Below are 15250 nucleotides of genomic sequence, written 5' to 3' on the forward strand. Positions count from 1 at the left end.
TATCATCATCGGCGTCCCCACGGCGATCGGACGTGCCCTTAACTGTGCTGCGTCATTTTTTGTTGTTTTCAACTAGAACTGCTTCCTGTGAGTCAAAGAGTTTTTGCATTCCTCCTTTGGGAGCATCTCGTTCACCTCTGTTCAAAATTTGAGCTCGCTAGCACCAATATTTCTCGAAATATAAGGTTTTTTGTAAAACTAGCACGTGGCCGGTAAGCGTGGCTCAGGCACGAGGTCGAAAGAGCGTTTTTTTGGATTTTTCGCGGCTAGACAACTGGCAAAAATTGCTTTTCGAGTGGTCGCGCTTGTCTCCCGATCATTTTGCACTATATGTGAAGGCTCTAGACCAAAATTTCGAAGAGAAACGATGAAACGTACTTTGTAAACAGGCGGCGGCCAGCCTAGGCCTTTTGCCCCCGTCTACGGGAAACGAACGCTCGTAACTCGATTGCTGTCCCTTCGAACCATATCAAAATATATATTTTCATAATCCTGAAGGTGCATAGATCATTTTGAGAGTAATCTCAGCTCCCAACTCGCAAAATTAAGAAAAATATCAACGATCGTGATTTCAACACACCTGGCCATTCGAGTGGGCGAGACCCTGGGTAGGGCGGACGGTCGAGCACGAAGACGTATCAGCATTGCTGCTAAAATTAGAAATGGCAATCGCGCAGTTCCAGAGAGAGAACATTTTGGTCATGGGCGATTTTAATGCCAAAAACGTTTTGTGGGGCAGCAAAGAGTCTGATAACAGGGGAGATGAGGTATATGAATTGGCAATTAGAAACAACCTCATAAATATGAATGATTCAAACTCTCCACCCACATTTAAAACTTCAAGAGCACAAGGTTGGATAGATTTAACCATGGTTAATCAGGTGTTGAATTCAAGTGTGCAGCAGTGGGAAGTATTGAAACATGCAAATGACAGTGATCATAGATACATTCAAACTTTAATAGGTGAGGTTGGAAAACCTACAAGATTCCGTATAACTTTAAAGGGAGAACAGCAAATAATTAAGAAATTAAGGGAAGATCAATGGTTTGAGGAGATTCACTCCCTCAATACACCAGACGAAATATAAACAGTAACAGAGCAACTCTACCAGAAGATAAAGAAATGGAAGACAAAATTTCGCAGTAAATGGAAGGAGAGTAAACACAAATTAAATTCCTGGTGGAATACGGATTTGGAATTAGAACGAAAAAAAGTACGAGCTATGAGAACACGCTATCAGAAAGCTCAAGGAGAATTAAGTCAAATTTTTAAAGCACAGTATTATAAAGAACACACAATATACAATAATATGTTGAGTGAAGCTCGGGACAAAAGTTGGGAAAAAGTATGTAGCACAATATCATAAAATCCGTTTACCTTACCCTATAAAATTGCGAGGGGGCACAGATTCTGGAGAGTGTAACTAAAAAAATGGAAGTGATACAACGACGGTGGAAGAAACAGTGGAGTATATTTTAGATTCTTTGTATGAAAATAAAAGTAATGAAGAAGAGCCATATGAATTACCTAACGAAAATACATCAGTTGCAGATAAGCTGTTTACAAAAGCAGAAATAGAAAATGTCGTGAGGAATTTGAGGAAAGACGTGGCCGTAGGGCCAGATCATTTAAAAACCACTTTTATCCAAGAGCTTTTTGGGGCTCATAAAGGGTTCTTTTTTAAACAATTTATGCCTGCCTAAAAGTGGGCTATGTACCCAGTCATTGGAAACAATCCCGAATAATTTTAATCCCCAAGGCAGGAGCCAAAGATAAAACAGGAATAGAAAAATTTCGCCCAATAGCAATTAACTCAATATTAGGGAAAATTCTAGAGAAATTAATAAAAGATCGATTATATTATTTCCTAAGCAGCAGACAATTATTTCCAAAGCACCAGTATGGGTTCCAACATAATACATCAACAACAAATGCATTATTAGTGTTAAAGAAAAGAATCGAACAGCCATCATTAGATAAGCTAGGAACTGTAATAATATCTTTGGATATTAAAAACGCTTTTAATTCAATACAACGTAAAATGATTGTAGAGAAACTGCAGCAACTTAAATGCTACTCCAATTTAGTGAGAATAACAAATTCAATATTGACTCAGAGGAAAATTATATATGAAGATCAAGGAACCTGTATCACAAAAAAATTATCAACAGGCTCTCCACAAGGATCTCCACTAAGCCCACTCTATTGGAATATAATGATTTCAGGGATTTTTGATTTGAAACTACCAGGAGAGGCACATATTCAGGCGTTTGCAGACGACGTAATAGTGGCAATTAAGTTTAAATCTCGCCAGCAAGCAGAACAATTGGCGAACGCAACTTGATATTATAGCAGCATGGGGAAAGAAAGTGAATCTAGAGTTTAACCCTGAAAAGTCCAAGGTTATGCTTATTAAGAAAAACTATAGGAGCCACCCTAAAATAATTAAAATAAATAACGAAAAATAAAAATTACAAATGAACTAAAATTATTAGGAATAATATTTGATAACATAATGTCGTTCTTGCCACATTTAAAATATGTGAAAGAGAAGGTTCAACTTTTAACGGCCAATTTAGGTAAATTTTCAAGAGCAAACAAAGGAATGAAAGGACAACACTTAAAGAAGTTATACACGTTAGGAATAGAAAGAATGATAGTGTATGGAGCCCCGGTTTGGTATAGTAATAAGGTGGCAATAAATCGGAAACTGAAGTCAATACAGCGCATTCCTTTAATTCTTATAACTAAGGCGTACAGAACTACACCAAATGTAACACTTAATGCATTAGCGAACCTACCCCCAGTACAATTAAAAATTCAACTCGAAAAAGAAATATATGACATAATGCAAGGAATAAACACATACCAGATTAACGATCCGATTTTTGCAGACAAAGATATAGGAAATAAGTTCGATCTATGGGTGTATCATCCTGCAGAGAAACTAGCGTATGATTACACTGAAGATATCAATTCAGAAGCTGATCAGAAAATATAAACAGATGGGTCACAAATAGAGGACAAAATAGGTGCAGCCTTATTGGTGTTTGATGCGAAAGGGACACAAGTGGAAGCAAAACAATTCAAACTTCCTCAGTACGCCAACAATTTTGATGCGGAAGTTGTGGCAATAAAGAAGGCCATAGAATATGTGAAGAAAGATAACATAAGCATGAGCCAAATTCTCACGGATAGTCTTTCAGCACAGAAGGCAATCAAAAATCCAAACAGTAGAAACTCAGCAATTCAGGAGATTAAACTAGAGCTCAGTAAATTGTAAAATCAGAATATCACTTTAACGTATATCAAAGGGCACAGTGGACATAGAGGAAATGAAACAGCAGATGCTTTGGCTAAGGATGCTGCAATGAAAGGAGAAAAGATTAAAATTCCAATATCGAAACAATATATCAAGAAGCAGTTGATAAACGCGATGTATGATAAGTGGAACGAAATGTGGCATCAGGAGGGAAAAAACAGTAGCACATTTGAGTGGATTAGAAGTGTAAAATCCTTACCCTAACACTTCCCAACCAATCATTATACATCACAAGCAATCTCTTCTCACGGCAGATTTCCCTTTTATTTCTACAGATTCAGTATCTCAAACTCACTGAAATGTATGTGTGGAGAAAACGCCATAAACTTTGATCATTATCTAGAAAAATGTCCAGTGACAAAGAAAGAAAGAGAACAACTAACAAAAATATTGGGACCTAATTTAACAATTAGGAAACCAGAGATAATCAAACAATCGGAGAGCTATGACATACTTAATAACATGGCACAAATAATACTAGAAAAGTCGTATGAATTAAAATTATAAAGGAAAAACTTTTAGCAGAGAAAAGTGACAACTGTAAGGCGTGCCTTTTCACGGTGAGATGTGTGTGGGGGCCCCCAAGACCAGACCAGGTGGGCACTAGTTGCCCGCCCTTACTGCGCACTCACGGGGGAGGCTCGCATTAGGTTATAAAGGCAATAAACGTACTGAAGATCGGTGGCCAAAATTTTGAAGAACCGGTAGGCAGAGCAAGTGTAGCGAATCGAATGTATTGAAAGTAATATAAAATTTGAATAAAAAGTAGAGAATTAGTGATGCGTCACATCAATAAACAAGTGGAGTGGGTTCAAACGACATCAGGGATTACAGGGATTACTGGGTTGAAGCAGCTGGAGTCGTCGGTGCGGCGCAGCAACGAACAAGAAAGTGATGTTTGTGGTTGTGAATTTGTGAGTGCCAGAAGAGGACACGGAGTGACAAAGAACTGGAGTGTGGTGTGCAGTGTGCAGTGCAGTGGGTGAGGTGCCTACGGGTCTAGTATAATCTTAACTAAGACACGGAGTGTTGTGAGGTGTCGTGTGGCGCAAACCATGGCTGACAAGAGCAGTGAAGAAGAGGGAGGCAGTTTGAAGACAAGACAAGACAAGCCACCCAAGTTTAGTGTATATCAGTGCAGTGCAGCAAGTATTGTTTAAAAAAAAAGAAATAATAAACGCCGCTGGTCTGGCTGGCCCGTTCCCTTGGCTGGGGGGGTGGGGCTATGATGGTATCTACTTCCTTTTTCCTCTTTTCTCCCTCGACTCTTCCCTTCCTTCTTTCCTTCTTTCATTATTAAAAAAAAACATGTTTTGGTACTAGACCGTTTATTTTAATTTTTTTGATTGGCATATTCATCACCCGCGATACATTAGTGGTGCGGGAGAGTCCCAATCTAGGGCCTCAATCTACTCTGTCCGTATCTACTGGGGTCCCTACCACGGCGGCGAGGCGATCGGGTGAGCGGGCGGATGGGTGCGGGGTTTTTTCCATCTTTAGGCTGGAGGACCCTCATGTGAGTCAAAAATATTTTGCACTCCTCCTTCGCAAACGTACCGTGTACCTCATACTCAAATTTGATGAGTCTAGACCAAATATTTTGAAAGTTATAACAATTTTTAGATTCCAGACCAAGTGTAAACAAAGGCCCGTCGAGGTCCGATAACATAAATAACAGTTTTAGGGGAAAATATCGTGTGCAACCCGCTGAACTGAGTCGTTCTGAGTTCGCGCTTAGCTTCCGATCATTTTGGTATATATTTGGTATGTGTCGACCTATTTTTGCCAAAGTTATCGGCTTTTTTTATCTGTAAACGGTGGTCAGGAACTTAGCCCTAACTGGCTACCTACTGGCTTTTATTTGCTGATAATTTAAAAATACCCTAATTACACATTGTTTAGTTTATATTTTTGGAATCCTGGCGATACGGTGATTCTTTTGATGTCCTTCGCATCTTGCTAGATATATTTTTGACCGAGTTATTAGTGGAAAAGGCCGCGCACGTGGTTTTTGTTTATGTTGTTGCTAGGCAACGAACCGTCGGTTGCTCAAAAATTGGTTTCTCTCTGGCTTTACAGCAAAGAAACGTTGAGTGTAATATACCATTAGATTCAGAAAAATAAGGGGCAGGCATTAGCGTTGGTTTCAACATTTTATCTTGTTTCGTTCAGAAGTTATTGATTCTCTCACATTTGCAAGGCGGATTTATAGTGGTGGCGAAGGCTGGGCCGAAAAGTGGTTTAGCGCGACTGCAGCACAACCAGAGGATGGGGGGGCAAAACACTCATATAAATAAATGATAAAACTACAAAATTGGAATGTAATCTGCCAATAGAAAAGAAAAAATATATTAGCACCTTGTTTTATGAAAGAGGTAAGTCATTTTATTAAAACCAGCAAATTTTGTATTTTTTCAACACTCTTGACCTGCCCCCTATTCATGAGTGTGCGGTGCATTACAGCGCGTCTTTGCAGGCCTTGTTTCGATACCCGGCTAACCCGGCCACAGTGGCGATTTCTTATCGCCAGCTGTCTGCGATGGCGTGCCTGGTAAAGCGTATAAATTTAGCTCGCCGGTCTCAAAATGCTCCTTTTGCGAAGTTTTCGTCGTCCTTGCACGTCGCTTCTTTGTCACCGTTCGGTAAGATTTGCACCCCGCTGCACCGCTGCGGCAGTTTTCTCGGTTTTGTCGTTTCCTTCGGCGTGCGGCCAGTGCGAAGTCTTTTTCCGTCTTTGCACGCTTCGCGCTCTTCTTTTGAAGCGCTTAGCGCTTCATTTCAAGATGAGCTTGCGGCATGTGAAGAAACGATGCTCCGTGGTACACCAAGGCGGTACACTGCGACAGCGTGGATAGTACCATTGGTTTCACGCTACACCGATTCCCGCTGGACTTTCACAGGTGTGTCGTCTGCTCTAGGTATGCGCGATAGCTTCGATATGGTTTCGCCGGGCTGTTCGCTCGTGTTTCATAGCTGTAACCCGTTCGTGCGTACTTGGCTTCATGTCTTTTTCAATGTATGGTATTTGCTCCTACGTTGAGCACGTTTGAGGGTGCTAAAGCTGGCTTTAACATTGCCTTGCAGATGTAAACGCACCTGCTATATTCTTTCAGCTGAAGAAATTAAATGTGAAGAATAATCCCAGTGTGCTCTATGGTCTGTGTTGATGCGCGTACTTATGTCATGTTTGCTTCAATTGAAGCTGTCGTTGCATTGTTTTCTATACTTTTCAATTTCCTAACTGACAACGTTCGTGGCACTTCAGGGCTTTTTCCTATCTGCACTGTGACTATTGAGATGATTAGCCAACCTAAACAATAGCTGCCTGTGACATGTATTTTTTGTTTGTGTGCCAGGGTGTGCTTTGTGACTGTATTTGTTTGGTTGCTGCAATAAACAATGAATATGAAACTATGAAAACCATACTTGCCGTACACTCTATTGCGAACTGTGCACTTGAGCCAGTGCTTTGTGCATCATACCTTGCTGTACTCAAAAGCTCTCAAAAGTACTAGCACCAGTATTTGCACTACGAATCATGCATGCTTCGCCAGTGTCTGGAAGTGTTGCTGCCTTTCTATGCTGCCCCTCCTTTACCAGTCACTTTCATTGCATTCCCAATTGAACATTAACAAGACCATAACTAGCAGGAACTCGAGCACATTTGACTGGCAAAGGTTGGGGCGCGCTGAAAGGCAGCAACCTTCGAGAGATACGGGCTCGAAAACGCGGTTTCTACAGAAAGACCGCTTTATAATTCGCGCCAAAAGCATACGTATGCGTGACGTCATTCTACGTCACGTTTGCGTAGTTTGCCCCCCAAAATCCAGGGGGCGTTGGAGTGCCTATGAGCCGCCATTTTTTGGACCAATGGGCGTCTATGGAGCCTTCGCTACCAGTATACATCTATCTTGGTACTGCTCCTGTCGACGTCGTAGTCTTTCCGCTCGCGCGCGTCCATCGGTTGCATCATCGCCAGCATCGCCAGCTCTTTGTCTCTGCTTTATATTGTTATCGCGCATTTTAATTGTAAATTCACTGCTTGTATCGTATATATTTTGGTCTTATATTTATTGATAGTGTGTAGCCATTTGTAGTGTGTTTTGTTTTCTGTACTGCGTTATTCTTTGGTGCTGTGTTGCGACGCGCGCGTGATGGAGAAAACGGAGAAGGGCAAAATTAACTTCTCCAGAGTAGAGCGAGCTCTGCTCCTCGACCTCGTCGACAAGCACAAGGCCGTACTAGAGAACAAGAGAACTGATGCAGTGTCAGTTGCACGGAAAAGGAAAGAGTGGGAGCTTATAGAAACCCAGTTCAACTCCAGTCACAACGTGAGCCCACGGACATGGCTCCAGCTGAAGAAATGCTGGGAGAACTGGAAAAATAAGTGGCGAAAGGCGAAAGCGGACGACAACCGGGAGATATTTAAGACCGGTAAGTCCTGTTTTCTTTCATCTTTGATTCTTTTTTGCTGACGAATTCAGAGGTTCTCTCCCAGACTACAGAACTGTTCCGATTGCTTGCTGCCTGCATTTTATGACTAGATTCCCCCTCCGCCCCTCAAAAAAAAATACAGAGAATGTTTACGACATTCGAATCTGAGCGAAAGCATGAATTTGTGCTACGTAGAAGACGACGGTGAGCAGGCAGTGCCGCGGGACGGAGCAAATAAAAGTCGAAGACGACGCTAATTCACGACGCGAGAATGTGGAGCAGTTTAGCAAGAGGTGTGTTCGCTCCGACGGTAGCGTAGTGGTCTCGCCCAACAGCCGTTAAAGATCTGTTCGCGCAGCCGCGGGTTCGATTCCCGTTCGTTGGTATTGATCGAATTTCCTTTTTCATAATTTGACCTCAGCTATATATATACCTCAGCACATAAGGAGTGATCGACTGCATTAAAAAAAAGTTTATCCATACTATTTCAATGCTAGTAGTCATGGTCATGAACAAAGCTCAGTTAACAGTTTCTGTTGGGACATGATGGATTTTGGTTACTTAAATTAAGCATTTTAACGACTGTCTATGAAGCCAGTGAGCCCAGCTCCACTGTGCTCTACATTAATAACGCCCTAAAATTGAAAAGAAGTTGCCCACTGTGCCTGCTTCTGGTCTTTTGACGTTACACCTACCATTTTGCTTTCCGTCGCTCGCTGTGTTGTCCTTAACTTAAGCTGAACCCTTTTCGTTAGCCTCCACTTTTCTCTTGAGGAACAGTGCTACACTGACATTCATGATCTAAGAAAACCTGCCATATGCACTCCATTCCATTCTTATTCTTCTATTATTTCCGTTGATGATTCGGATCAGCTGTCACTAGTTGCCCTAAGTGACCTGTTCCTCTGCCACTTCCAGCACCTCGCTACCAATTGTGAACTGTGAGGTGCTGGAACTTGTGCTGCCAATTTTCTTGCTGTGCGTTTTCACCGCCACAGTTAGTATCTAGCTTTCACGCACCCGCAGTTTAGAGTCAGCATGTTTAAGGTTGTTTCACCCGGAGAGTATTACTAAATAAATGCAAATATTGTGCTTCTGTCAGAGAAAAAGGCTCCTGCTTGCGCGAATAAACATGCATGTTTTCGTTGCTTCGTAGCGCTTAAATTCTGAAAGATACTTTGGCGTTCATGTCGAATGTGCTTAGTGTTTGTGAATATTCATCGAGGGATTTTTCCAGTGGTTGTAACAGCGCTTTCTGTGAATACCTAGGCGGCGGCTCAGCGGCCCCCAGCCAGCTCACTGAAGACCTGCAAAGAGTTGGCAGTGTCGCATCCCACATGGGGGTTCGCTTGGCGAACCCCTTCGACAGTGATCGCCACCAAGCAGACCCAGGCGGCGAGTCCCAACCCACACCATCGGTGGCCGCCCTGCTTTCGCGCACTCAAGATGGTTCTATTCCAGGAGCCAGTGGTATGACTTATTTTATATGTATATATATATATATATATATATATATATATATATATATATATATATATATATATATATATATTGTACTGCAAGCTCCAAAAAATATATATGAGGTTATTTTTCTTGGAATACATGTTCTGTGTATGTACTGCTTTTCTGTTTTTATGCCTAGAGGATTAGATGAAACACTCCAGCAAAATGAATTGCAGCATCCCTGCCTGGCGCTTGTGTCTGACCATTTTTGCTGTTGTAGGCTGCTTCTGTGCTTATTATTTGGTTTTTTTTCTGAGCATATGAGCTCTTCTGTCATTAAAAGTGTGCATAACAGGTGTAGCCATGTCCAATTTTCTGTGGCATCTGTGTTGTCTTGACCTGTCATAAAAATATTGGCCTGTGTGACCAGTGTTATCAAAGCTACAGATAAGAGGTGCGAATGCACTGGCCGAACATATTTTCCAAGGTGGTCATCCAAGGAGCATGATTGGCAGTGTATGTGACGAATGTATTCCGGAAATGTTTCCCTCTCGAAGCAGGCTAAGTGCATGTTTTATGCCTCCTGTTTTGTTACATAAACGAACTCTAACGGAAGCATTGATTGAGTTACTGCACGACCAAAAATGGTAAAATGTCACCTGAAGGACATTGAAAGCAACGAATACAAGCGTACAAAATAGCGCAGAATGCGTTTAAAGTACCCACTTCATTGTAAACCATTCAAAGGCTAAGGTAGCCTACAGTACTAGCAAAGATTGAAGTGTTTCTTGATCTAAAGCGACATTGCATTGGATTTGCCCTCATTTCAAGGTCTAATAGCAAGCACTTCCTCCGCATTAGGTGATGCAGAGGACCCGCTGTGGTCCTGGCACTATGAAGAGGGTAGCCCGCAGCAAGATGAGCAAAAGGAAGAGGAGCCAGTGGCCATGGCAGCCTCCTTAACATCAGCCGCAACGGCAACCCCAGCACCCTCGGTGCTTACTGCTGCCTCTACAGCAAGGGCAGCAGGTACCAGCCGCATGAGCTCACAGAGGCAGTCGCCTGCTGTGCCACCTGCGCCAAGCGGTTTTTTTGTTCCGGCAACACCGGCAGCCGCAGCACCCTCACCATCAGTGCTTCCTGCTGCCTCTGCAGAAAGCGCAGCAGGTACCAGCCGCACTGCGGGCATGCATAGGCAGTCGCTGGTCGAGCAAGAGCTAGCAGCTCGCCTTAACGATATTTCTACCGAGAGGGCACAAAAGTGTAAAGAGCACCGGCTGCGGATGAGACTCTTACGAGCAGACCACCGCGACAAGCTCGCAAAGCGAGCGGCAGTCCATCAGCTCGAGATGGAAAATCTTAAGCTTAAGAATGACTTGAAACGGTCGAAAAAGATCCTTTTGGAGCTGCAGATAAAAGCAGTAAAGGGGGAACTGTGAGGAGGGTGATGTTGGAGGTGGGGCAGGGGGACATAATCTGAAAAATGAAAGCACTGCAACTATGGCCAAGTCGCCTGAGAGATGGGATGAAGTGGGGGGGTATACAAATAAGGAGCCAGATGAAGTCAATATAATGCCAGACGGTGTTCTTTAATGTGCACTGACATCGCATAGAACACAGGAGTCTGCAATTTGCCCCCTAACGAATGCAGCTGCCACAGCCAAGAGGCTAGTACCATAGCCCCTGAGCCATCGCAGCAGGTGAAAAATTTGTAACCTCTTATAGGAGCTCTGAAAGGGGCTCTAGTAAAGTTACAATATGCCTGGGACGTTAAAGCATGCCAGTTCACGAATATTGTGTACCAAGAATTTTTTTAATGCGCTTTGTAGCGGCTGAGCTCTCTGCAGTCAAAATTTGAATTCTCTCCTCTCATCACACTTTGCACGCTGGAAGGTCGGCGCTCCTCTGCCGGCCCCACCTCCATGGTGCAAAGCTTCCTGACCCACCAGAGCTACGCGGCTTACTGGCCGTGGCCATAGTAGCTGCCCGACGTCTGAAAGAATGCAACCAGTAGCCATCTCTCATCTTATATACGCATTTGTGAGCGATGGAGAAGGGCGCGAGCATGTAAGTCTCCGGGAAGTGCTGGCCAACTTTGGCGCGTGATTGTGGGTTCTCTGCAGGTGTAGAGGTGTATTATTTGGCTCGGATGTTCATGACAAGCAAATGCAGTGATTGAGAGAGTTGATGTGCTCTCCTCGGAAGGTGTTTCACAGCGCCTTTAAGTCTTGCTTGAATTTCAACCTCATCCAGCTTCTCTTAGTTGCTTTTTACTACAGAATGTCTGTAGTGTTTAGGATAGTCAAGCTGCCGCATTGCCTCAGTGGTTATGGCGCTCGGCTGCTGACGCAAAAGCCGTAGGTTCGATCCCAGCTGCTGCGGTTGAATTTTGGTGGAGGCGAAATTCTAGAGGTTTGTGTACCGTGTGATGTCAGTGCACGTTAACGAACCCCAAGGAGTTTATATTTACGGAGCCATTCACTACAGCGTTCCTCGTAACCCGACTCAGTTTGGGACATTAAACCCCCTTAAAGATAGCCAGTTGCTATATCCAGTTTGTAGTATGGTTTTATGCAGGGTAAAAGCATGCAGATTCTGTTTTTAGCTGCCACATGGTTGCGCAGTATGGTTTTAGTAATGTGTTCTGTTTGAACCAAATGTTTTGTCGTTCTTATTAATCAGTAGAGAAAAAGAGCGCGGACCTCCTGCCATGAGTTATTTCATGAGGACGTAACTGCCACTTTGAGGCCGACTTGGCACTTTCTACGGGGTTGATTGACTAAACTTTTTAGACATTCTTGTGGTCCAGCCACTTCTTTCCCGGAACCACGGCAGTAGACTAAAAGCTGGTTTAAAAAGCGCCTCTGCTACATTTTCTGTTTGATGTTTTGAAGCGTACGTAGTGCTATTTTTTGCTAATTCCCAGGTTTCCTGCATATGTAAGTGAATGCTGTTTTGAAATCTACTTTTCTTCCTTTGTTTGGTACAGTCGTTTTCCAGCAATGTTTTTTTTCTCATTATTTCTTTTGCATAGCGCATAGGTTTCTTAACAGCTTTGTACCATGTATGATCATCTGTTGAATCTAATGTACAGTCATGCCATGTTAATTTTACCCCTATTGAAAGGGGCAGTTTTTCTGGGACCAAACTTTTGGATTGTATTTATCCCTCATTTAAATCCAATGTCTATGTCGAGACAATGGGCAGGGTGAAAATGCATATAGCCTATTGGGACATATGTATTTTTGTCTTGTTATTATGGACAGCGATGACAACCAAATCCCAAGTGCCTCTACCAGATGTTGTACCCCTTGTATATTGATATTGATTGTTTTAAAGCTCCTCGCGATTACAATAACGCTCCCGTGTTTCCCCATTTCCACGTGCCACTATAGCAGGCTGCAGCCATAAAGCTTTATTTAAAGAATATTTGCTTCTTTTTCTTCACAATTCATTATTACGGCCAACTCACTCCGAAACTTTTACCCACTTTCCGAATCTTTTACCCACTTTCCGGCTGTCCTGGTCCGAAACTATTTTGCCAGTTTGTGGCGCCGCGAAGAAAAACACAAACTGTGGAAGAAAAACTCAAAGGATATTTATTTTTTCTATTGCATTTTGCTGGCAACTTCTCTACCGATATTTCGGAAGCGTGTGATAGCGCTCGAAACATTCTCCTGGGTGCAGGCCAGGGTTGTTACTGCAGGTTTTACAGAAAAACACACAGTTTCCCTCCGGCCTCCGCTTGTTTTTCTATCGCTACAAACTGCACAGTCCCTGCTGCTTCGGCCTGGCAGCTTGTATATGAAATGGCTCTTCCCATCTAGCCTTTCCTCGCACTCCTTCCGCGCAGACGGGCCGCGCTTTTTGGCTCTAGCCCTCACGTCACCCACCAGCTGTTGGATGAGGTTGCGGCGGTACTGCAGGTGTCGCTATTCTTTCTCACTACGATTCTGCAGCTGTGTGCGCCTCAAAATAGAGCTATTTACGGTGGAAACTTCCAAAAGCCAAAAAAAAGCTTTCGCCACCATTTCATTGTCTTTCGACAAAATGCATAGCTGGCGCAGTAATTGTCCGCACGGTCAACTGCACCCATGTGTTCTGTGTAGTCACATATGACCACTGGTTTCTTCAACGTCACTTTCTTTCCACCTGCTTGTGTCCTTGTCATTTCTTTGAGAGATACATTGTGGGCAGAACAGAGCATCGTCACTTGACGCTTGTCTCGCCACTAAAGCACCATGTAGGAGCGTCCTTTTCTGAAAGCTGCCACTTCGCCCTTTTTCAGTTTTTTCTGGACCTGCTGTGGCATTTGCTTGCGATTTGGCATCACGGTACCAGTCGATCGTACTCTCTGTAGAAGTAACTCCTCGGCAAGCATTGGAGAAGTGTAAAATCTGTCTGTGTAGAGGTGGTAGCCACTCCCCGGCGTAGCTTGCTGCACTTTCTGGAGCAAGTGAAGAACAATCCTGCAGTTGAAGGGCAGCTCGGGACGGCCGAGACTGTCAGTTGTTGTGCTGCCGTAGTAGGGCTCGACTGCCGAAATGTACCCCGTTTGGCAGTCAGCAAGTGCGTAAACACGCATGCCCCATTTGGTTGGCTTCTGCGGATTGTAGCATTTGAACGAGACACGGCCCTGGAAGCCAACAGTGCTCTCATCGATGCAAATTTTGGGGCCGGCTCTGAAATGCTCTCTGCATTTCGCATCGATGTAATGCACGACGTCCCTGATCTTCCTTCCACGTGTTGCCGGCCGACCTGAAGAGGCATCATGGCACGGGGCAACGTGCAACATCCAAAACATTTGCAGAAATCTTTTCCGGCAGAAAACGTGCGGGAAGAAAGGCATCTTGTTGACAATATCTTGGCTAAAATACTCCTTCAGTTCTGGTTTTGGATTCAAGGCCATGTTTACGATTACACCAAGAAAAGCCTTGAATTCTGTCAAGGTCACTTCTTCCCAGTCCTTCCAAATTGAGTCCTTTGGAAGCTCACCGGCACTCGAAATATTTTCACGCGCATAGCGGTTTGTTTCGCGCACAATATTGTCCATCAGGTCGTCTGTAAAAAACAGCTGAAAATATTCCAGCTCAGAGTTGAGATTACAAGTGCTTACTTGTGATCCTGGGTTCGTGACAGTGAAGGGAAATTGTGTGAAATCGGGCATATTATCCGCGTACACCTTCCAGTCCGCAGAACGTGGTCGCGCACTGTTTTGTGTGTCAACAGAGGTGCTGTCTCCACCGCCGCCGTCGTCATCGTCACTCGCTTCAGTGGAAGAACTGTCATCACTGTCCGATGGAGGCACGTAATTCTCTTCCTCACTGAAGTCGTCTTCGCTTTCGCTAAATGCACCACCGAAAAACGCACGCGGTGAAAACGTTGCCATGCTTGTCAATGAACCGCGCCAACGTGCGTTCCGTGCTCAAGTGAGAACGCTCTGGCGGCTCTAGTATTGAGAACATTGTGCTGCGCCCTAGTGCAAAAAAAAGTAAACTTCAAGAAGCAAAGCTTACTTCACCCTCAAGAGATGGTGCATTATGTACACAAAAATGCGCACGATTCGTGGTGAGAAAAACCGCGAAATTTAACCGGCGAACACCCTTGTCGGGCGTTGAAGAAGCGTAGCTTGTTGGGCCAGTTGGTGCATGGTATGAGGAAAACCAGCGAAAAGGACGCAATCACAAGGAGGGGAAGTACACAGGACAACGCTGGAAACACAACTGAAAATTCTTTACTTCGCCAACATCAGAACAGGGCGCACATGCGCGTGAGCACCACAAACGCTATCAAAACAGCAAACACAAACTGATTAAGCGAGCGAAGAAACATGTGGCAACCTATGCCCCATTCATGAAAGTGTATTCTTTTGCCGTGAACCTGACAGAGCTGTCGCTGACGCATTCAGTTCCTAACTGCTTGATTTTAAAAGCTTCTAAGATTTCTCGTTCTATCTGTGTTTTGCCGCGGCCGATGATGTTGACATTATGGAACAGAGGGGTGCAGTCTTTGCAGTGGTTGCAATGTCTTGGAAGATTTGCTGTGTTGCC

The 15250-nt window shown here is 43.8% G+C and overlaps 1 protein-coding gene and 1 pseudogene across 1 annotated transcript; both read left to right on the forward strand.

Annotated features, from left to right (window-relative positions):
- LOC144111627 (large subunit ribosomal RNA) overlaps positions 1-15 on the forward strand; it is a 2890-nt pseudogene extending 2875 nt beyond the window's left edge.
- Positions 16-7477: 7462 nt separating this feature from the next.
- LOC144109892 (uncharacterized) lies at positions 7478-14512 on the forward strand. The gene is made up of 4 exons (XM_077642656.1): positions 7478-7757; positions 9027-9227; positions 10062-10229; positions 14430-14512. The coding sequence occupies exons 1-4, from the start codon at positions 7478-7480 to the stop codon at positions 14510-14512; spliced, it is 732 nt and encodes a 243-aa protein (XP_077498782.1).
- Positions 14513-15250: the final 738 nt, after the last annotated feature.

This window comes from Amblyomma americanum, chromosome 11 (assembly GCF_052857255.1).
Source record: "Amblyomma americanum isolate KBUSLIRL-KWMA chromosome 11, ASM5285725v1, whole genome shotgun sequence".
Classification (NCBI taxonomy): Eukaryota; Metazoa; Arthropoda; class Arachnida; order Ixodida; family Ixodidae; genus Amblyomma; species Amblyomma americanum.